This window comes from Pithys albifrons, chromosome 4 (genome assembly GCF_047495875.1).
Source record: "Pithys albifrons albifrons isolate INPA30051 chromosome 4, PitAlb_v1, whole genome shotgun sequence".
In the NCBI taxonomy this organism is placed as follows: domain Eukaryota; kingdom Metazoa; phylum Chordata; class Aves; order Passeriformes; family Thamnophilidae; genus Pithys; species Pithys albifrons.
Window position 1 is genome coordinate 34,777,863 of NC_092461.1, and position 24,127 is coordinate 34,801,989.

Consider the following 24,127-nt stretch of genomic DNA (forward strand, 5'->3'; position numbering starts at 1 on the left):
TCCATAATTTCCTCAGTTCTAAAATGAATTCTGGAAAACTAATACCAATTTGTATTAGATCACTGCTATATAGGAAGAGCCACAATCTGTGGCAGCAGGGGCACAGAAGTCAATGGTGAAGGCATGTAAAAAAACTAACAAAAAAAGCAAACACCCCGAACAACAACAAATCAAATAATCCAAATTCCCCCCCCCCCCCAAAAAAAAATACCTTACTACAAAAAGCAAACCTTCACTATTTCAGAACCGGGTATTTCCAGGCAAAATACTCCAGGACCTCTTTAAACGGCACTTTCAGCAGTTTAGACAATGTTACCATTTATGCAGAGCTTGTCACAGCCTTGCAGAAATACTCGAGAGGGAAAAAAAAAGCAGCAACAAAAAGGAGATGAAAAAGCAATACCAGGGCTTAAAAGGCACAGGTAAAACCAAAAGACAACTGATTCCCAGTGCAATACAAACTCCTTTTTGTCAGATTTGCAGAATTTCATTCAATTTCCCCATTAATCAACTGATAAAGCAGATCCAAATTCTGACATGAGGCATAAGATAATGTCAACATTATTTGCAAACTGCTGCATTACGGTGACAGCCTAATGTTTATTACCGTCAAATTACTGTAATTTTATTAAAACGACCTAAAGCTCTGGCTTTGCTAAGCACAGCTCTCAGTCCCACCAGAGTAGTGAAGCTGCTCCCTCTTCCCCAGTGCTGTTCTCCATGATAGAGCACAGTATTTGCATCCATCTGCACTGGCAGTTCTGTGGCTGTGCTGGCTAATGAACGAGGCAGGGAATTTCACATTCCAAGACAACTTTTAATCTGAATACCATCCTTTAGTTTTTGCTAGTTTTTTGTTGGGGGTTTTTGGTTGTTTTTCGGGGTTTTGTGGGGTTTTTTTTCAAATCCCCTGAAACCTTCCTGTGCATTATCCCAACAGCATATTCTCCTAATAGCTATTCTCCCTGTGGTGTTTGTGTTAGGGCCAGATTCTAATTGCCTAAATCAGAAAATTTTTTCTGCTGTGTAAGTTCTGGCAGTTGGGAAGTGACATGCTATGAAATTTTAGGAAAGATGTCTCTGTGACACCTTCTAGACTTGCATCTACTAGTCAAACAGAATGTAATATTCATCACCTCTGCTTTTCTAGTGTAAAATAAAAATACTTTGTAACATGTCTGGGCTAATTCACTCCATAGGCTTTCATGCAAACACTCTAAAATCTATTTTGACATTACTAACAAGAGTTGGAAGCTGCAGACTGCAAAATTCAACTTTTTGATGATTTACTTGGCATAGTACTGCTAAGAACTGGCAAAAGCACAATGCTTACACAAGGAAAGAAAGAGCAGACGCTGTCTCCTGTGGCCTTTTAAAAAAGGTTTGAGATACCTTTATCCAGCCTTGGAAAGAATTGCTGGATTTGCAATTTTTTAATTTTTTTGTTGGTTTTTTGGGTGTTTTTTGTTTGTTTGTTTGGTGTTTTTTTTAAGCTGGAAAGGACATATGAGCCTCTTCTGCTGAATGGCTACAAGCACTAGTAGCAAGATTGGGATTTCTTGTGCAGCACCCAATGCATTCATAAACGGTAATTTAGCTAAAGCTTCATAATTTCTTGCAGTACAACTTAATGCTTTCAAATTATCACGTATAATGTTCAGAAGGATTTCACTACATAAATAAAATATGAAGAAGAAACATCTTCTTACTGTGCCCACAGAACCTGGTGCGGCTCCTGCCTCCAGTGTTTGTTTTTTACAGTTAGTAATGAGTAAACTGCAATTAGTGTTGGTTCAAATGAGAGCTAGAATGACCTTTTAAACTTTTATAACAAAGAAAATGAAAGCAGACTCGGGATATGTCTCTCTGTACATAGGTGAATGCACTGCAGAAATATACATTAAATAGCTCATCCCATAGTGACATAGTTAATATGAGAGGTGCGAAATAGAAGTGCTGAGGGTTAAAATCAATTGGCTTTGGTTGTCACTGTTAAATATTCCTAGCTAAAATACTCTCACCCCTAGTCTAGCTTAACATTCAAACCAGACACCATTCATCTCACTGAGTTTTAGTAGCTGATTTCCAGATACAAACCTGAGGTTTTTGGAATCAACCTTTGCAAACCAGAACCAAAAGAAACTTTGTGAGATGCTTGCAGGAGAAACTTATACCTCCTTTCACCACTTGTTATAGCATGTTCAGATATTTGGTGCAGAGAATTTGTGGATGTTCCATCCCTGGAAGTGCCCAAGACCAGGCTGAGTGTGGCTTTAACCAACCTCATCTAGTGGAAGGTTCCCTGCCCATTGTAGGAGAGTTGGAACTGGATGATCTTTAAGGTCCCTTCCAAACCAAACCATTCTGTGATTCCATAATTCTTTGAATCAGAGAATTTCATATAAAGTTTAATGACTTTTAATTAATCTATTTAAATTTATGTCTTTGCCTCATTTGGGTTCATTTGATATCCATCATTTAGGGAAGCACTGCAACTCAACCTCCAAGCCAGTGGTGACCATGTCTTGTCCTGTTCATGAGACACAAACTTTCTCTCATGTCAAATACCTATTCTACATTGTGGAAATACTGTCAACCCTCTACTTAAAAAAAAGTTAAGGTTGCCAAAATAAATAGGGGTTATAGAGATCACAGAGCAGGAAAGAGAATTTCATATATTCACAGAGAACCTTTGTGTGGAGACCTGTTTTTAAGGTGAGCTTCAGGTACAAAAAGACCAGTCCTGAGAGTCTCGAAAATTAGCATCCTTGAAATTTGCAGGAGCATTTTTGAAGCTTGGCTTGGCTAATACTAAAAACGAGAGACAGCCCATGACTAGAGTTTTCTCTGTGACAGGAAGGAGCAACCTTTCTCACCACACATGGCTAATCTGAATGAGCTCTCTGCATCAGGGTCACTTCTTCATTGTTCTCATTCTGTATCATCCAAAGGCACCAAAATGATACATCTGTCTTTGTGAAAAAATAGATATTTGGTGTATGGATGTGTTCTGTGGTTTTTGTTGTTTGTTTTTTTTTTTTTAACATCTCATTTGCATCATAGATTGTTTACTTATTATCTAATTTTACCAAAACACTTAGATCAGATCTTCTGGCACAAATTGAGGAAGTCATGTGAAAAACTACAGTAGGAATAAACGCAAACTCAAATTAAAAATATCTCATCCCAAGAACAGGCAGAAGGAGCACATCTGGTAAGATCTTAAGGCTTTTTTTTTTCAATTTCAAATACAAATGACCTCTAGTACACTGAAATTTAATTGCAAACTTTTAGTCAGATTTAGTAAGCCTGAAAGTCTGTCTCTTTTAGAAGAGATCAGTAAAATATTTTTCTGGTTGGGGGGAGGTGAAAAGAAATAATCATCTGCAAGGATATAATAATTTAAGGATACATCCCTACCAATATCCAAACTGCTGATCTTAAATCTGCAGATGTCGGAAAAAAGATTTTAAAGTCAAATAAGGCAGAAGATTAGGAGTTCTTTACTCCCAGGGAATTTCACATGCTTGAAGAACAGCAATTGCTTTGTCTTCTGCTGAAATGCAGCTCTCTCTGGGGTAAAGAGAAGCAGCTGTGTAATAACACATAGTGATGCCACACAGGAACTTGACAGGAAAGGAAAAATTGCACGTGAAAGCACAGCAGCACCAGGAACTTTGCTAGACAAACTGTGCAGTCATTACCCTTTCAGATTATTGGGACAGAGATGGAAATAAGGCTTCCTGTACCACAGGGTGTTTAAACACTCCTCTGTGGCAAAGCCTGAAGTTTGATATCTTACTTGAAGCCTGGCAACCACCAGCTCACAAGGCCCTTTGCTTCGATACTGCTGCTGCAAGTGCTGTTCTGGTGTCATAACAGCAGATACATGTTCATTCATGAGCAATATCTGGTTACAGACCGAGTTTGCTGGTGTGAATAACTTGAGCAGCTTTAAAAAAAGGGGAAAGAAATTAAAATAATAAAAAAAGAACAAAAGGAAAAGAAAAAAAAATGAAAACAGGAAAGGCAGCAATCCAAATATGAATCAAAAGCTGAGAAACCCAGAATAAATGGGAAACGAAATAATAAATACCTGGCTTTTGATGAACATTAGAAGGCTCAGCCATATGGTTTACTTGCTTCTTAAAGAGAGAAATGCAGGGTGAAAATTAACACAGTTGCTGGAAATCTAAGAGATAGATAACGAGTTTCACCAGAAGATTAGGAGATGGAGACGGATTTACTCATTAAGGAATTTTGATACCCCTAATTAAAGCACTGGTAAATGTAAAAGGCATCCAAAGAAGTAACACTGAAGCAGTCCTTGTGAGGCTCACAAATCACTACTCTAATCAGAACAGGTGATCTGTTAGTACTTTCCTTAGGTTTTAAGTCATCAGGAATACCTGTTGTGCACAGCTACGTTTCGCCTGACCTGCCTGGGTGGAAGCAGTGTGGCACCCTGTCACCAACCTGTGGGCCTCTTCAGGAGAGTAGGAATCACCAAATCATAATGGTTACAAAAGACCTTCAAGTTCATTGAGTCCAACTGTTAAGCCAGCACTGCCAGGTCCACCACTAAACCATGTCTCTAAACACCAAATCTACGTGTTTTCAGAACATTTCTAGAGATGGTGATTCCACTGCTCCACTGGGAAGCTTGTTCCAATGCTTGACCACTCTTCCAGTGAAGAATTTTTGCCTAATATCCAATTTAGGCTTAAGTAAAGGATGTAGACACAGATGAACAGCTGCTGTTGAGTCCCACTGGGAGCCTGATCTACGCCAACAACAAAGCCATCATCTCCACCAATTTGTGAGGCAGACCTGCTACTCCCATTCACTGTGTACGGACCCAGGATCCATCAGTCCTAAGTACTGAGGCATTCAAACTGATCTTGAGCTTTGTGTGGTAAGTAGTGCTTAACCTCTCTCAGTCAACATCTTCCCTTGCCCAGCTGGAGAGGGGGCTGATACTGCAGCTTGGTGGGCCAGGGCCAACCCATCCCTGCCATCTCCCCACCCTGATCTTGATTCATGACCTTAAGATATTTTAGAGTTTGGGGGTTTTGTTTTGTTTTTCGTTTTGTTTTGTTTTGTTTGTTTTGTGAGTTTTTTGTTGGGATTTTTTGTGGGGTTTTTTTGTTGGTTTGGGTTTTTTTTTGGTTTTGGGGTTTTTTTAGGTTTAAACAGCCATAGCATCCCAGATTTGCAAATATCACAGAATCACAAAGTAGGAAGGGACCCAAAGGATCATTGAGTCCAACTCCTGACCCTACACAGGACCACCCCCAAGAGTCACACCATGTGCCTGAGAGTGTTGTCCAAATGCTCCTTGAAATGTGTCAGGCTTGGTGCTTTGACCACTTCCCTGGGGAGCCTGTTCCTGTGCCCATCTACTCTCTGGGGTAAGAAGAACCTTTTTCTAATATCCATCCTAAACCTCCCCTAACACAACTTCAGGCCATTCCCTTGGGTTCTGTCACTGGTCACCCCAGAGAAGAGATCAGTGCCTGCCCGTCCTCTTCCCTTCATGAGGAAGTTGAATGATCCTAATGACAAAATTTTGAACTCTATTTGCTTAAAGACTGGGGGCTTGTACTTGGGTGAGTAGCCTAAATCACAGTTGTAAATTTTTTAAGACTCGCTCCATTCTAATCAAATTATAATATATTATGGCCAGGGACTTAAAATTCTGACTTTTGTTTTTTTGAAAGATACAGATGGATCATGAGGCCTGTCCTAAAATATAGGTGATACTTTTTAAATTTTAAAGCCTCTTGCGCAGAGCTAATGGGAAAAAGACATTTACAGATACATGGACTAATGCAGTGTTGTGTTCTGCCCACTAGACCTGATATGTTGCAGGTGTTCAAAAGAAAGATAATAAATTGCAGTTTGCTAGTTTTACTGGTGCCTTTTTTTAATAATAAATCTCCTTGAAAAATAAATGCCTGCATATAACTGAAAATGTTGCCTGCTCTCTAGATGTACCTGCAGTAAAACAAAAGATCTGCAGGGATGATTAATCAGTAGCACTGTCCCTCAAGCACTATCTGATTAACAGCATTTCCACTTACACAGTCCTTCGCTGGAATTAGTGGAACAGGGTATCAGCAGTGAAAGACAATAATAGGTCTGGTGGTGAAATAGCATGAGGAAGTCAACTCTTCCTGGAGACATATGCGGATCATCAGGAACTTATTTTTAATCAGCTCATTTACAGCCTCTATTTGCACAGGAGGTGAGACAGAGGAGGGAGCACAGACTTCATCTTCACTGTGTTTATTCATTACTAAGTTACTTCTATTACTCTATTAACAACTGCAATTATTTCAAAAGGCATTCACATGGGTCAGTAAGGAGGTGTGAGATAACACCAGGCAACCAAATGAGGGTTCTAGCCAGGTGAAGAGTGCCCTGATGTTTCCCAGGAGAGAGAAATCATGCCTGGCACTCTATTCCCTCCCTCTCTTCAATGGCTTTCCACAAGAGTTGGCTCTAAAGGAACCTGGAGCAACTGCAGACCAGACTTGAGATCAAATTACCAGGATTCACTACCCCTGAAACACACAAGCCTCAACATACACTGACAGGGTGCAGATGTGTCAATATTGTGTTGAACAAAACTTGTAATGGTCCTAAGGCCTGTTGGCTGAGGGAGAAATAAAGATGTGCACAATCTTTCTTTTATCATGATGCACTTGAGAAGAAAAAGTAACAAGAAGAAAGCATGTGGGGTATTTTTAACCCCCATTTTCATGCATTTTTTACAGAAAGGAAAGGACAAAAGACAATGCAGGTCTAGGTTCCTCTCAACCATGTTGATTTGGGAACTGTGTTAGTGCTGACTACTACACTGTCCTGAAAGAATGTGCATTTTGGAAAATAATTTAAAAAATAATTTGTTTTAAAATGAAATAGTAATTCTGTTCCCAATACACATTTTTCTACAAACTAAAGTTTTTCTGGTAAGATTTCAGTTTCTGAGGAATATTGCACCCATGATAAACTTCATGCTTGTTTTGTCTCTTCTGTATAGTAAAAAATGACCTACCTGCATTACTGCTTCCTTAACAGAACAGCATTTGAAAGTTAATGAATTCCTTAAATGTTATGAGCCACAGAGGTATAAAAGCCTTACATTTTCATTAGCAGAAGTGCTGCATATTTTCTCTTTCCTAGTTAAAAGATTTCCTGCACATATGCCAAAGGATAGACAAGGTTATTTAAACAGCTTTGGATAACTGGATAAGCACACTGAAGTTTTATATTTTCCTTCTGTGCAACATCCAATTATTATTAGTGAGGGCTGGATACTAATATTTCAGACACTAGACTGAAAGAGGAAAACTTTTACTTACCATTGTTCTGAGTATTTATGAACAGAAATCCAACTGCTTTTTCTAGTCTTTAGACTTTCCTTCAGAATCCAAAATTTTTCTTTAAGCAGCAACTAACATTTATAGCAAAGGCATAAATTCATAGTACCATTGAATATCCTGAGTTGGAAGGGAAATTCCTTCTTGTTCAAGTCCTCTCAGCCAATGTTCTAGCTAAGACTTAAGATACCTACAAACAAAACCACATGGCCATGTTGAACAGAAGGTTGTGGAAACAAACACTGAGTATGAAAATGTTCTTATATATGCATATTAGGGTGGTCCCATGGTGTAATGGAGAGCACTCCAGACTACAAATCCCAAGGTTGTGAGTTCAAGTCTCAGTGGGGACCATCCTCTGGCAGTTCAATACCTCCCTGCCATCCGATCCCATCAGATCTCAGACGCTCAGCAGGGTCAGCCCCGGTTAGTACCAGTTGCCATAGACAGTCCCGAGGACTTCACTGTCACTGTCCAAGCTTGTTCGGCCGTGGCAGATGGACCCTTAGGACTTAAACAGTGGGGCCAGTTCTGCACATGCTGTGCCTCACCTAAAAAATGCACTGCGCAGGTTGGAAGGGCACACCCACGTGGGGAGAGCCCTTCCCAAATCTTCATTCGTGGTTTGGCCATACATACATATGCATATGCTAAGAAGGCTGCCAGATAAATGTTTGGAGCAGAAGCCATCAAGAGAGTCTGTGTTTCTTTTCTGCTTAGAACAAGCAGAGAGCATAAAGCTTTTGCCAAAGGAAGGATGCATGGAGAGATGGACAAGCAGACAGCAGATAAGAAACATGGTTACATACACATCCTCTCACCTACTCCTACCTCTTTAAAACAGTCCCCTCTATTGCAGGGTCCTTAGTGCTTCCTACAATTCCCTGAAAGGATGTAGCCAGGTGGGGATGGGAATCTTCTCCCTGGTAACAAATGATAGGACATGAGGAAACAGCCCCTCAAGTTGCATCAGGGGAGGTTTAGATTGGATATTTCTTCACTGGAAGGTTGGTCAAGCATTGGAACAGGCTGTCCAGGGCAGTGAAGGAACCACTGTCCCTGTAAGAGTTCAAAAACCTGCAGAGGGGGGCTGAGAGACATAGTTTAGTGGTGGACTTGGCAGTGCTGGGATCACAGCTGGACTCGATCTTAGTGGTCTTTTCAAACCTTAATGATTCTGTGATTCCATACTATGTAGCAAACCATGTCTTCTACACCCACTGCTATGAGAGTTGTCTTCAGTGATTTTCTCTGAGTATTTATTTATTCCCAGACATCATCAATTGCTGCTGTTTTCCAGTATCAACAAAGCTGGTTTTGGAACAGAAATATGAGTGAGATTCATCATGCTTCACTTCAGACATCTAAGGTTTAAACCTCCAAATAAGTTTAATCACCCACATGAGTCAAGAGGGAAGAAGCAGGTGCTTTCAGAGGATGAGTCAGTCCCCTGAGCTCAATGTACTTCCCTCTCAAAAAGTTGATTTATCCTTTGAGCTTGTTTCTCTTGGTTGATGATAACGGAAGCCTGGGCAAATAGTCAAGAGTTTGTCATCTGAGTTGTAAATATCGAAGTCAGAATTGAAAAATCCAACCTGTTTCTTTACCTAAATTTAAATCCTTCTTTTAAATTAATAAGTAGATGTTGTTTTTTTCCCAAAAGCACAATTTGTAAGGTAACCACAGCAATATTCAGAATTTCTAAATGTAGCTTGCATGAGGAACAAGAGTTGTGTTGGTGTGTCAGCATCAGCAAATACCAACTGACATTGTTTTCAGTTCGTAAATGCAGTAAGACATGACAGTACATATATAACATATACACAGAAATAGAGAATTCATCCTTGTTAATAAAAGGAATTTTTGATTATCTTTAGTCTCACAGATTACTGGACTGAAAATCAGATTTAAAAAACTGCTTTCTTGTGACAGTTGGAATTATTATACAACAATCGCTGATCCATGACTTTCAGGTTCAGACACAATTATTAGATCATTCAATCTAACAGCCATGTAGGAAAACCAATAGAAGCCCATTCTTTTGCATGTAGCCTGCTGCTGTGGTTAATCACTCTCATTTGAGACTAATTTCTCATTTAAGACTGCAGGGTTTTTACTCAGCATTAGTTCTTACTTTTTTCACTACTAGATTAGAGTAATTTAGTACTTGTTATTTTCTCCCTGTGTGAGCAATTATAAACCATAATCAAGCTTTTTAAGTCTCTCACAGTGAGATATCATCTTCTGTCCTTTGAATTATTCTTCTGAAGAGCCCTTACCAAATACATTAAATTATGTACACACGCATATAAATATTATTCAGTCATCCACAAAGTGACCTTTCAAAAAGGTATTGATTGTGGCATTTATAAGTTATGTGCTTATATCTTTGAAGTATATCACCAAAAATTAATGAAATTATTCCTGCTATTTGAAGATTTTCAATGTCAGACCACATAAAGGTAGAAAAAAAAGTCTTAGTTACCATAGGCCATAACCCCTCTGAATTAGGATGCATCACTTCAACTTCCTAACATCAAATATGTCTAAATCAAGAGCAAATTCCAGGGAACAATAGCTGGAATTGTCTACACACACACACACACACAGACACACACAAAAGGAAAAAAAAAAAGAAGAAAACAAAACAAAAAAACACCAAAAAACCCCCCAACAACCAACCACCCCAAACCGCAAAAAACCACAAAACCAACCAACCAACCAATCAACCAACCAACCAACCAAGTACCCAGAAAACAAAACCAAAAATAAATAACCAAGAACTTAAATCATGTATTGCATAGTTTCCCAAGCTAGCTCAGGAAACATATGCTCTGGAACATGGAGGCTTTCCTCTTCTATTCCAGAATTTGAAATCCAAAATGCCTTTTAGTCTTTATCCTGCTTTTTGAAAACCTGTCTTCCCAATCCCTCACCCAGTTTCCTGTTGTACAGTATGCTTACATTATTTTTCCATTTTCATTTCCCCAAACCTGTAATTAGTGTAATAAATTGAATTCATAGTTACCACTTTCAAACATACTACCAAATTTTTCCACAGCCCCTTATGCATTCATCCCACAGTTCTTTCAGGAGGACTAACTCCCTCAGGATCCCCTCTGCTTTCTTGATTTATAATTCCTAAATTCTGTCAGGTCTAACAGGGACCTTATTTCTGATGTAAAAAAAATAGTCTTCAAGTGAATAATGAAAAAAACTGCACACACTTTTCTTAATAATATGCTGTTTTAGAAAATCATCACTGAAATACTTTAAATATCTAAGGAAATTTTCTATTCAAGCCATTTCAACTTAGAGCTTCAAGTGCTAAAAAAAGTGAAACTTTTACTAACCAAAATAAGGTCAATTTTCACATGTGGGTAATTCTGATAATCAACAGTTAGTCAGATGATTTCCAACACGCATGCAGGCAGCATTCCCCATACTTTAGTTATTTAGTCTTCTCATTTGATTTCAAGCTGTAATTAACTACCCTGAAAGGGCTATTGAATTCTTTAAACAGTAAAATTTTTATTGAAATATAAATATTGCAAAATGATTAGCAAAAGCCCGAAGTCCTTGAATTCACATTTAGCAATGAAATTCTGTAGCAGTCTTTTTGAACTGGCAGTTGCATTATTAGAAGAATTAATTCAGAGACAAATGTACTTTTGGGTTTTTTTTGGTAGCATATCCTTAATAAAAGTATTTCATTCTTTGAGATGGAGTCTACATATTTGCTTTCAGCTACCTCCACGCTAAGAAACCTCAACTCTTAACAGAAGTGAAAAAACAAAGTATGCAATCAAATGAATAAAAAATTGTTTCATCTTCATGAGATATTTAGGACATCAGGACCTTTCACAACCTGATCAACAGCAAGACCACAAGTTATCACTTACTCTTTTGGCACAGAGGATAACAAACTATTGAGTTAGCAGGTTACTGTTTGAGCAAGCATTTGGAGCAGTTCACTAAGTTTTGTGTAAGAGGGAGAAAAAAGGTCAATCTATGGAGGTCAGCGAAAAAAACCCACAACTTCCCATTATTTTCAGAAAAGGGCCAGACTTTCGCTTCAGATGAAAATTTTCTTGTTTCTAAATTTCAGTAAGAATATGAAGATAAGACTATTTAAGCTATTTTATACCAAATGGTTCTAGGCATAAAGAAGTAGTTTAGAATTCAGCTTTGCAAAAGCAGTAACTCAACTCTGAGGATTGATCTATATTTTTTTTTTTCTGGCTAATAAGATCAGAATCTTGTTAAGTCAGGAATTGTAGTTCAGTGACTTTCTATCTTGAAAACATGAGCTATTTTGATTACTGGATATATAGATTCCTGATAGATTTTACATAAACCTTTATTAAATATAAATAATTTTAATTTAATGATTTTCAAGTACAACTTTGACTGAAAAGTTAAGTTTGCATTAAGCCTGTTTTCTGATTTACAATTTTTAGGAATGTCAATATCTCATACCTTTTTAATACTTTCCCAATGACAAACCTAAAAAAGAACTATGCAGCAAAGCAGCTTTATTTCAGCCCTTGGCTACAGCTTAAGTATCTTTAAAAAGTTTTTCAGAGATGTTCTCTTGACTTGCAATCATGCAGAAAGACTGCCTCAAGACAAGGGTCAATGCACAATGAAGTATTTGAGGCTGCACAAACATTTATCTTTGCAATATCTCCTTCAATACTAAATATCTTCAATAATTTCCATTACCAAGGGAGTTTTTCTCCCCATTAAACAAATGCAGCTGTCTTGGGCAAAACTGCTGAGCTTGTAAAAATTATTCTCAGCCCTTTCATCTAATTAGTCTTTTTCATAAAGTTAAAAAGTCAAAAGATATTCTAATTCTTGGTGTGAATTTACTTCAGCTGCAAGAGCAATGGTGTTTTTAAGGCATTGGTAACATAGAAATTCTGCTACAACTTTGGTCTTTTAGAACACATTTGTGAACTTACTACAAAAATCCAATGATAATGCTAAAATAGTTTTTAAAAAATTTCAGTGTTCTGTGTGGAGAAATGGAAGTAGAACCACTCAAGAACAGATTTGATTCTATTTATGCCCAATCATTACTATGTATTTCAATTTTAAATTTTTCAATTTTAAATTGGCAGCTTGAGCTTTGAGTTTTCAGTTCCTTTGCCCAGAAGAATGAAGTTCCAACTTGAAATGCACACTCTGCAACATTATTTAAAAAGATGTATGACCGGAAACTTTGTTCTAATTCATAAGTAAGGGAACATTTTTTCATGCATCTATTATATATCTAAATGTGTGGATGCCCCCTAGATAGCAAAGACAATATTGGGAAGGCTGTGATGCAGACTGGACAATTCACTTGAAGCAGCAGGCTCATGTCCTTGCTTACAACCTTTTAAATAAGGTGATGTCATGAAGGATTGGTGTCATGGAACAGATCATCAGGACTCTCCCACAGTGCAAAGTCACTAATGACAGCACAGGCAGGCTGAATGTCTTTGTGTGCTACTAAAGGGAATGGCAAAGCTACTCCCATGAGACCCAGACACAACCACAGGACATGAACTTCTATAATAAAACTCAGGAGAAATGGAGTCATAGAATCAGAGAATGCTTTGGGTTAGAAGAGCCTGAAGTCCAGGTTGCAAAGGCCAGAGAAAGTCAGTCCTAAAGTTTTTAGTGAAATGAAGCAAAGTACTTGTAACACCAACAACTGGATGGGCTGCAGCCAGCCCACCTCGACTGGACCCCTGTGGTTCCTGTGTTTGGCCACTCAACAATCAGACAAGGCCTCAGAAAAATGTACCACATCTGTGAGATATTTTAATGTGTGACTATCAAAGCTAAGTCACACCAGCAAAATATTTCAGTATTGCCATTGAGGAGCTTTGCTGTTCATGACTCCAGAGTGGAAGGCTCGATACTTCACTCCTTGAACAGTTCATAGCTCTCCTCAAATGAGCTTGTGTCAGTAATCCTGGTGTCCAGTCCAAATTACAGCAAGTGAAATTGCATTCTGCTTATCTAAATTCCACACACAGTATCTATATACAGATTTTTTCATTTTGCCTGCATTTGAAATGTTAGGTGCTGTTCCACTCCAGAGGCTCCTGTCTGTCAGTCTGAAGGAAATCATTTTTATACATCTCTTGTGCTTACTCAAAGGTTTTTTTGGATTTTGCTTTTCACTTATTTAAATAATTACTATTGCTTGCTGTGGAAAACATTTTAGAAATGCAGTTTTAGGACAGTAAAAGAAGATGGCAGAGAAAACTCCAGATTGACAGATTAACTTGTAAAAGTCACCTTAAATATTTGAAGGTTAAAAATATTTTCTTTTATAGTCAGTTTTTACCATGTATGAAAAATTATGTCTTACTGATGACTCTTTGATCAGTGCCAGGGTTAATACAATCTTAATTTTACCCACATCCCCATAATTTCAAAGCCATTCTTCAATAGTCAGTATATGGAATTAGAAGTTATGAAAATTTGCTAAAGAGGTTGTATTTTGATGTGAAATTTTCAGCTGATATTGCTTATTTTCAAATCAGAATGAGAAAGAACCAAATTATGCTTCTGTTGGGACGAATTTGAGATTCAGTGAAGAAAAACTCATTGGATGGATCCATAACCAAGGAATGGGACACACATGCTTTGCAAGTAGTATTTAGGAAAAAGAATACAAGAAATTAAATTATCAGAATTTTATTTCTGTTACAAATTATCACAATCACAATTAATATAAAACAGAAAGCACTGAGGAAACAAGACTGTTGGATACAAGATTTATCAAGGTGTAAAAACAGCATCCAAGACTCTACTACTAGAAAACCTGTGAGTGTGTATTACAGAAAACATTTCTATGCATCAAACACCAAGTGAAAGAGAATAAGCAGCATAGTATAATTGTCAGAGATTAAACACCTTCATGGTATACAAGTTTTTGAAAGAAATGGAAGTTGGAGCATCATTTCTAGCCAAGAGTCTTGTTTTGAGCAGACTTGCTTACAATTAGCTATCAAGAAAAACCTCCACATAAACCACCAACCTTCCTTTTAACTTATCCATGTTGTTCATACATTAGACAAGCTATTTCCCAAAGCATTTACATTCTCGTCATGAGACCTCACATACTCTCTTACACTTGCTGTATAAGGCTAAAAAGAGTCACTTAAAGGAACGGGAGGTTGCATTATTGCTTTGTAACAGGAACTTAAATGGAAATTCTTTATTGAGCTCCAAATAAAACATAGTTGCATCACTATACAATTCAGAGTTAAATATACAATTATTTTAAAAAGTGTATACTGTTATACACTTTAAGGCTTTAATACAAGAAATACTGAGCAGGATTTTCACACTCTGTAGCCTCTCGCTGGTGTCTGGGCACACGGATAAATACAATGCTCTAAGCAGTCCATAATTAACATGGCAGAAGTTCCTGAAAAAGAGCAAAATACAATTTATTTGTATATATCCTGAGACAGGCAACCATGAATTCTCTGAAGACTGTCAGATTATAAGCAGTGGAATCAGGCAATTATGCATATAATAAATGTATGTAGATTTACAGAAACCACTGCAGGAATTGCCATTGGAATTTGGTGCAAATGCTATAAAAATATTCAAAAAAGGCAAATTAATAACAACCATTAACGTGACTTGTTTGACCAGTAACATGCAGTAACAGACCAGTGTCAGAGCACAAAACTCTACTAGGATGAGCACACTTCTAAGTTAATTTGTCACAATGGAAGAAAGGCTACGCTCTACATCGATTTTTTGGGTTTTTTTTCTTTTAATTTAGAGACCTTTCTAGATTATTTCTTCCTCTTTTCAAAATCTAATGAGTTACATTTCAGAGACTACTCCACAGAAACTACACATGAGAAATGCAATAGCAAACAGTGCTAGTGCATGTCATTTTAGGAACTGTCAAGGGAAGTTTTGCACTGCAAATATTTAGTTTTGAAGAGTACCTAATACCAGTTGTTTGAATCAATGTAATTATTGTGCACATATGTATAGAAACTAAGAATTTATAGTTTGGTTTTTTTTTTTTAATCAGTATGAAAACACAGGAAAAAGAAAGACTAAGATTTATCAATGTGGAGCTTTGGAAGAAGGAAGGCTCAATTCATGTGGTGAATTCATATGGCGAATTCATATGGCAATCATTCAATGGTGCACCCAAATAGTCTTTGCTTCAGGAAGAGACACTTTTCCACTCCCAAAAGAAACTTAAACCAAACTAATTTTCTGGACTTTAGAGCAAAGTAGCAGAGGAGTGGCAGAAATGCATGCTAATATATTCAACCTCCATACTGGAGGCACTAAGAAAAGATGGCATTAAAAAAGTACCAGATAAACATTAGAGAACACTGAATTCACTTCTGATTCACTCATTTATCTACTAGCCATCCTCACTATTAGATAGTTTAGTTTCAACCCTTTATTGTGCATGTTTAATATAATACTTGATGTTTGCAGATCAACACTTCCTATGTAACTCATTATACTATGTGATTTAAGATGTGAAGAGAAAGGTCTGGCCAATTCTGCTATAAATATTTTTAAATTATATTTATATATTCAGTTTTGCCATCACAGTTTTAGCAGTTTCTGTTAAATCTTTGCTCCTTCAGCCCCAAAGGGCAGAAATTTTCTTCAAGCTCTTCTACCCTTAAAGAGTACTTTGATTTAAACCCTTAAAACACTCAAGATTGTTCTAAGCCATTCTGTACGTACAAAAGGTTCCCTTAGCCTGTGACAGCAGCCTCTTAAATTTACTGTGGTAAATACACAGTAAATACAGGGGCAGTGCAATGTATGCAATATTTCACAGTAGAGAGCTCTATTTATCTGAGCCTTGTCAACTAAAGGCACTGAGATCATGAGATTAGCAGGAAGAATTACCATTCCAAATGGGAAAAAAGTCTGTTAAAATATACACCATCTGAGCATAAAGACAGTTAAAGAGTAGAGCTAGCTATTCTTTAGCTAATGTTTCTCAATGGATGTCATCAAAAATCAGTCTGCACTCATTTTCTTCAGCTTCCTCTGTGCAATGAAGTAATTGGTTGAAATGTCATAACTATGTACACCTTTCAATAAACAGCCAGAGGAGTGTCCACACACTGACAGCTTAATGTCCTCATTAATGGTAGCTTAAATCCATTACTTTTCCCATCAGAACTGAACAGAGCCAAAGATACCTAAATTAAAGCTTCATGCAGAATTAAGAACTAAGGACCTGATCAAAAGCTGCATTATTATTTATTTAATAATTTCACAGATGAGTAAAGATACCTACCAAAACATCAGCAGATGAAGGTTTTTGTACTCTTGGCTGCCCAAGGAGGTGTGTTTCCTGACAAGAGAGGAAAAAAGAGAGATTTTTAGTAAATTTCAAAGAATTTCAAATAAAAAATAAAGAAAACAATGTAAATCAAGCTATAATTAATAGAAACTTAACGCTTAACAAAAAGCATTTGTAATGTTTAAGTTACTAGAATTTATGGGAAAGTAATATATTACAAACTACTGGTTATGAGGTTTTACAGTTGTTTAATAGGGAATAGTTTGTCCAAATTTAACTAGCTAAGCTAAGGCTTTTTAGATGACTAATACAAATTAAATATTTTAAAATGAGAATTTAGGTGTCCTCAAAGTCTTCCCTACAATCTAAAATGAAACTTTCTAAGTTATAACCTCCCTGTTTTTATTGGTTATATTAAGATAACTTAAGTGAGATTAAAATCTAATTTGATTTATTTACCTTGGCAAATGAAGACCGTTTTAAGGGTTACACATCCTCTGCCTCTGACGAAAGCGACCTCAATTAGTCAAGTCAGAAAGTCTTTAAAAGCTTTGTGTTTATTGCTTCCAGCACGGAGCGAGGTGGTCATTAACGTATCAAAAGTCTCATAAAAATTCCAAAGTTGCACTAGTGAAAAAATGCTCAACAAGATGAAAACTAGTCACATCTTTTTCCAGAAAATTCATTAGCTATTTTAAAACCATTTTTTTAACAAAAATATTTTGACTTAATGTTGCACTTAAGCAGATCCATACCATTTGGATACTTTAAACAGCATTTATATCTACTGTGAGTATATAGAGAGATACATTTAGGTTTAAACCATTTTGTTTTAAAAGAAGTACCGCAGTGTTTAATATGAGCCTTTTATGCCGATCACTGTTAAACATTTCTCCCTGTTTACTACTATTTATGAAGTTTTATTATAAGATAAAGCATAAAATTAATCTCACACACACTGATTTTTCTTTCAAAAGTTTATTTAGTATCAAGCAAGGGTAAAACTTTGCTTAACACTACAGAACATTTCAAGACTTGAGTTACAAAATACCACATTATTCGCATTTGTAGTTTGCTTCCCTTTTTACGCATCTTTGCAAAGAGAAAATCTAGCAAATGGCTGAAAATAAAAACTAGAAACTAAATTGTTGAAACCCTTTAAAATAAAAGGTTACGCTTATGTTATAAAGAATGGACTAACGTATTTAGTAAACCTATTTTTTGTTTAACACTAGTTAATCAAAAGGTTATTTTTTGATCACCTATTTTTTTCAAATACAGTTTGGAAATAACAAAATTCCTTGTTTTACATATCTTTCTGTCCAGGTTGTTCTTTCAACAAAATATTTTAAGTTCAGTCCATCCATTCAGATTTTTTATGCACTTTGAGTTAATAAAAAGGGATCGTTCATAGAAAAAATTACTTTGAACAGTATACAGGACTGGTGGAGATTGGATATTTCACAACATCAGACAGTACAATCAGTATCTGGCATATGGCTGGTCTCTGTAGACTCCTTTTGTTGTCCTTGCAGAAGGTGTCTTGTGTCGTGAGTTTGTCCATTCTTCTTGGCCTACAAGCAAGAAAAATATGGTTAGATCACTTCCAGAGATGCTGTACTCTTTTTCTCTATTTGTACATTAGATAGCCACATTCTGTTTACCAAAACCAAAGCATACAAAGTGCAGTCTAACTTTTGAACCAAAATATATCTGGGTACAACACATATATAAGCTATTCCACAATGATTTCTCAGCATGAAAGAGCAGGAACTGTGATGGGCTAATGGCAAAAGTACTTAGGCCTCTGGCATTCAGCTGGACCTGCTTGTTGCAAATGCACAGAAATGTCAGCTCCAGTAGCAGACCTATCAATAATTATAACAGGATAAAATGAATGGAGGGTATAAATTATGTATAAGAAAATAAGCTACCCTCAGAAATAAGTTTCTTTGCATCAATACCAATTTAGGTCTAATACAAAAATGCAATCCAAGCCTCAAGTATCACTACAAACACCTGTGGCTTCTAACATCCTAGGGCCAACATCCCATTTTACTGTAACACACACCTCTAAAATGCAAGAAATAGAAAGGCAGATTATTAAAAAAAAAAGGACAAGGAGTATTGCTTGAATTTTGACTGGAAAATAAATTTGCTATATTTAATGCCCTATAATCCTACTGCCTTTTAATGGCAATGAATATTTTAAAAAAGTCATAAAATTATTATCTTAAACTAGAGTCAGACCTACTGTGCTGGGCATTTACAAGAAGGAAAACCCATGGCCAAATGGGTATAATGAAACAGTACTTAGGTCCACTCAATCAAGTAGCCAAATCAGAGTACTATATCACCCTTGCAAGGGGAGGGAAAACAAAAAAAAGGGAAAAAAAACCCACAACAACACAAAAAATCCACAACCCAAAAAGCAAACCTTAAAACAATGTGTTTACACAGCTACTTTTGGAGAATTGCCCAGCTCTTAACAGACAGGTGCCCAAGTGAACCTAATACAATTCAGAGAATTAAGGGTGGAATCTGAACCTGTGGCAGACAAAGTGATGCCTACACTTTAGTCTTTGTAGTCAATTAAAAAAATTAATATCAAAGTCAAAGAATCCCTGTACTTTGAATGTTAATGAAACTTGCTCTGACAGGAGATATATGAAATCAAATTACAAGAATCCCATATGTCAGGGGTTAAATTTCACCATCTTTTCATAGAAGCTTCATTCTAGCTACTTTAATAATGTAGGTGGCGCCTGCAGAGTCCAGGTTATAAATCACATCTAGGTGGTCAGGACATTTGCTTAAGAAGTAAAAGGAATGAGCACAAATTTGGTGTAAGGCTGAAAGAATTAAACTTGTACCTCAAGTAAGTTCCACAGGAATGTGATAACAAAGTAACACACCTGAGAATCAACCTCTTGTGCTACCTCATCACACAACACAAGGCTAACATTAAAAAAGAAGAGCCTGAGTGTAACAGTAAGGACAACTTAGTGAGGGGTAAAAATTAATATCCTGGCTCTTAAAACACCACTGAAAGGAACTGTTTAAGTGTAAAAAGCTGTCTTGGTTACAGTTTCAGGGAATAGCTGCTCTTCTTCAAGCAATTGGTCAAATCAGTAAAGTTACCTTAGGGTTTTATCAGGTTTCATTTTGGTGCCGTTCAGGGCTTCAAAGCCTAAAAATATTGATACTCTTCCTATATACTCTGGATTGTCACACGAGTGTCTCAGAGAAGGAAGTTCTGGTATCTCCTGAGAATCTGAGTTTTCACCATGAGCCAACTATCTGCTCGCTTAGGAATTTTAGTTTGAGGTACCTAATGTTCTTTATATACAGTGAAGATGGTTATTAGTCTCTAACTCTACATTTAAAGGATATATTTCACTGTCAGCTAGTTAAGAAATAAAGTGTATAACTATTTATATGTGCAGAAACTTCAGTGGCTGTAACCCATAATCATTCTTCAAGGTATTTATAGTCTTCCTCTCAACTTGAATAAATACATCACTTAATATTCTGAGTGGCTGTGCTTTGATAAATAGAAAACCAATTTTAAATGCAAAAGCAATGAGAAATCCATATTTTCAACCTTAAATACCGCAATCCATATTTTTCCCCATCAGTCTATCTACATTAAGCAGTTTCATACATTTTCTCCCCCATCAATTTTGCATTAATGAAATAGTCTTCGAAATATCAGGCTTACAATGGCAAATAGTTTATTTTAATGCTGAAATAAAGATTTAAGCTATATATCAACACCAATTGAAAGTGCTGGGGGAGAAAGGAATTTCAAGTGACCTCTTCTTTTGATGAACTGAGTTTTCCCTTAAGCTAAAAGGGATCCCTTAGACAGATGACATTGGGCAAACTACTGGATTAGGTGCATTTATCACAACTCGGCTGAGGTAATTTTAGTTTTGAGCAGGAAGCACCCAAAGGGAGCTAGAGAAATAGATCATGGAAAATTAAGTAGATGTCTAAAATCACCAAAGCAGCCACTACCCAGAATCACAACTTTTAGATTAGCTACTAATAATCCTCAAATGCTTGAGATTTGAGAACCCTAGATTATATTTCTCTGATCTCTAGCCAGAGATTTAACATTTATCCCTTAAGCAAAGGTGCCTATTATCATGCTTTGTGCTCCTAACCCTTAACAGATTTCTTTAATTAAACCTGTCACTACCCCATTTCTGTATTAAAAAAATGTGATCTTTACCACCAGCATATGTTTTTTGCTTCATTATGCATTGTTTTGTCTCTGTATAGAGTAACCTGCTGCCCTCGTGTCTATTAGATACCTAAAGCACTTCCCTAACCTTTACATAATGACTTCCTGCTTGATTTCCCAAGACCTATGCATGAAAATGAACTAATAGTAAAAGACCAGGTGAGACTAAAAGACTCTCAGGCCCCAGTTCAGCTGGGAGCTTCAGCATATTCTTACCTTGTACCAGGTCTCAATGCCAGCTATGCCACACTAGAGGCATTTGCTTTTGGCAGCCAAAAGTTCTGGAAAAATGTCCTACACTTGCATTTCTTTCTTTAAATCTCATTAAATGTGACATGAAACAGGTGCTTGCAGCACAATTTAGATTTTATTTTTTTCTATTTCTTTAATTTTAGTTTCACACAAATACATCACCTAACAGACCACAGAAACCCCCTTCAGTATTTTTCTCAATGAGCACACAAGGAGCTCTGTGACAGCACAGAAATCCCTGAACAGCTGTTATCCACCCCAGAGCTGAGGCTTTCCTAATGGAAATTTTTCTTTGATTACATTTTTTCAAGAGTCTACTACTGCAGTCATTCAGCTCATAAAGCTACTCACCATAAGAGTCGTATGTTTCTTCACTCAGGCCATGGCCGTAGTCATAGTAATCTGCTCCACTGTGGGGGAAAAAGGGAAGTGGAAAGAATGAGAGCTAAACCAGTTATGAGCAGCAATGCTTATTACACATTCTACCTTTGAAAAGAAGAAAGCTTTTAAGGATAGACATGCCCTAAGAGGAGAAAGATAAGCATCCATGTGAGTAAAAACTGAGATCCTGCTTGTTCGTTAATTAGAAACCATATTTACTTTCATTTAGGACTTTTTTCCATCATAGAGCCCCTCATTGTAAATGTGGATGTGGAAATTTTATAGTTAAAATTACACCTATAGCTGTGAAGGTAGAAGACCTTACAACAATTGTCAATTAAAGAACTGGATGTCTAGCGACTGAACCAATTCATTTGTCATATAAACTGCTTTTCATTATCTTCTGTTGCCTAATATTTTGCCTATACATCTTTGAATTCACTAACAAAAATGTAATAAAGCTCAAGCAACCTGCTGACTGGAGGATTATATAGCTGCTATACCTGTACAACTTCCAATGTATTCAAAACAAGACAGATATGTACACGTATAAATGCTACCATTTTGACAGGCAGAAAATGACAAAATGAACTACATTAAAAGCAGAAATCTTACATACTTGTGAATCCTCAAAACTACAGAATACTATAACCAGGGACTAAACCAGTGTTCCATTTTATTTATATTTCTAGTAAGATCTCTGAATGGAAATTGAAGAACAATCCTGATATACATACTATTCCACTGTGCTTTCATATTTCATGTAAGTCTGGCAATATGTAATGTTTTACACAGTTTGCAGGACATCAACAGCAAGTGTCTTAATTGTTTCTTCTCTTTTCTTTCTAACCACAGCCCAACTTAGGCCTTACAGTATTCAGAAAACTGTAGCTACCAAGCCAATGCCTCCTGAGCGAGAAGGAAATCACTAATATATGATCACTAGCAAGTAATTACTAATATTGACAATGTTTCTAAGTCTAGATTGATTGCTAACAAAATGAACACCAGAGCAAAATATCCTAATTTTATAGGCCTAGCATGAATTAGCAGGTAAAGCATTTGTATAAAAACAACACATCACAATCACTTCTAAACTGACAAAAGACAATTGGTTATGTTTGGATTGTTTGTGGTTTAGTTTGAGTTTGTTTGGTTTTGGATTTCTTTTAACTAAAAAGTTTTAAATCACACAAGATAACTGGGCTAGAAGAATTACAGTTCTCATGTGTGCAAATGCATAAATAAAAAGCCTAGGTGAGTATTTGTTATTGCTGGTATAACACTTTCTGAAGGCAAAAATATCTCTATACAACCTAAATGTTATCTATGGTTTCTCAGTCCATGTGATGAGGACCTCAGAAAAACAAAGGTCCTGCAGCAGCCAGTGATAAAACAAGTCTTAATTGTGACAATCACCTTAAAACTGACACTCACTATTATTCCACACAGTACTTGACTATTTATTTTGAGGCTGTCATTCACCATAGAAGCCTACAGCACCTGAGCCCTATCCCTGTGTCTGTCAATCCTGTCAGAATGACTTTGCAGGGTCTCATTTCACAGATCTAATATATCTATTAAACAAAAGAATGACTCATTTTACAGCATATAAATTGCAAAATGAATAAAATCAGAAAGGAAGAAATCTTACCCATCTTTATTAACGGACAAAGTTATTAATCTATCCAAAAAGTACAAGTTACCATGGGACGTTGCCCAGTGCAATTCAGTGCTCTCTGCTCTACTTCATTTGTGTTCTATGAGCAATGTCAACACTCTCCTTTCAACTGCACATTAAGCCAACCCAAGGCTTCAGAAGAGACAAGTTAAAGATCCAAAGAAAAGGGTAGCAACAGAAGGCTGTAAGGAGTTCTGTATTAAAAAAAAACAACAACCAACAACAACAACCAAAACCCAACCCCAAACCAAACAAAAAAAAATCAAACATTTAAAAAATGATTTTTTTGTTTCACCAGTAACAGAGTTTTGGGTTTTTTTAGAGAATTACAAAAACATCTAGTACTGTTAAATTACATCTTACAGAATTGTATTTTTTCAAAAGCAACCACAGGCTATAAGGAAACCTAGTCAGAGCAGCCTGCAATACCAAACTTCTAAAATGTTCATTTGAACTCATTAACTGTGCTAGTTGAGGTCAATTCTGCTGCAAGGACTTAAGTATCTACATAAAAAATTCTTCCTCTGGACAGAAGGTATGATATGCATTTTTGGTTTAAAATCATCCTTGACATTTAGACTCTTTATCTGGGTTCTCTGACATCTTAGCATTCTGATTGAAGACTACTAAAACTATTTTCCTTTAATGGATTTATTCTGCAAAGAAAGCCCTTTTCATAAAATAATAAAGACTTGGGTTGGAAGGAACCTTAAAGATGACCTAGTTTCAACCTCCTGCCATGGGCAAGGGACACTTTCCACTAAAACTCAGGAAACTCAGATTGCTCCCCTTCCTTTCATTGTTTCATAGAAAGGAGAACAAATCCACAAAATCAGTTCATTTTCTTATTTACCTCATGGGACTCC

The 24,127-nt window shown here is 36.6% G+C and overlaps 1 protein-coding gene across 1 annotated transcript in view; it reads right to left on the bottom strand.

Moving 5' to 3' along the window:
• Positions 1-14,068: 14,068 nt before the first annotated feature.
• Positions 14,069-24,127, bottom strand: part of KHDRBS3 (KH RNA binding domain containing, signal transduction associated 3) — a 94,353-nt gene continuing 84,294 nt past the window's right edge. The window contains exons 8-11 of the mRNA XM_071553797.1: positions 21,551-21,609; positions 18,123-18,272; positions 16,693-16,749; positions 14,069-14,820 (exon numbers count right to left, since the gene is read on the bottom strand). Coding sequence (XP_071409898.1) covers positions 18,181-18,272; positions 21,551-21,609 — 151 coding nt within the window. The 3' untranslated portion in view covers positions 14,069-14,820; positions 16,693-16,749; positions 18,123-18,180. The remainder of the gene's footprint in view (positions 14,821-16,692; positions 16,750-18,122; positions 18,273-21,550; positions 21,610-24,127) is intronic.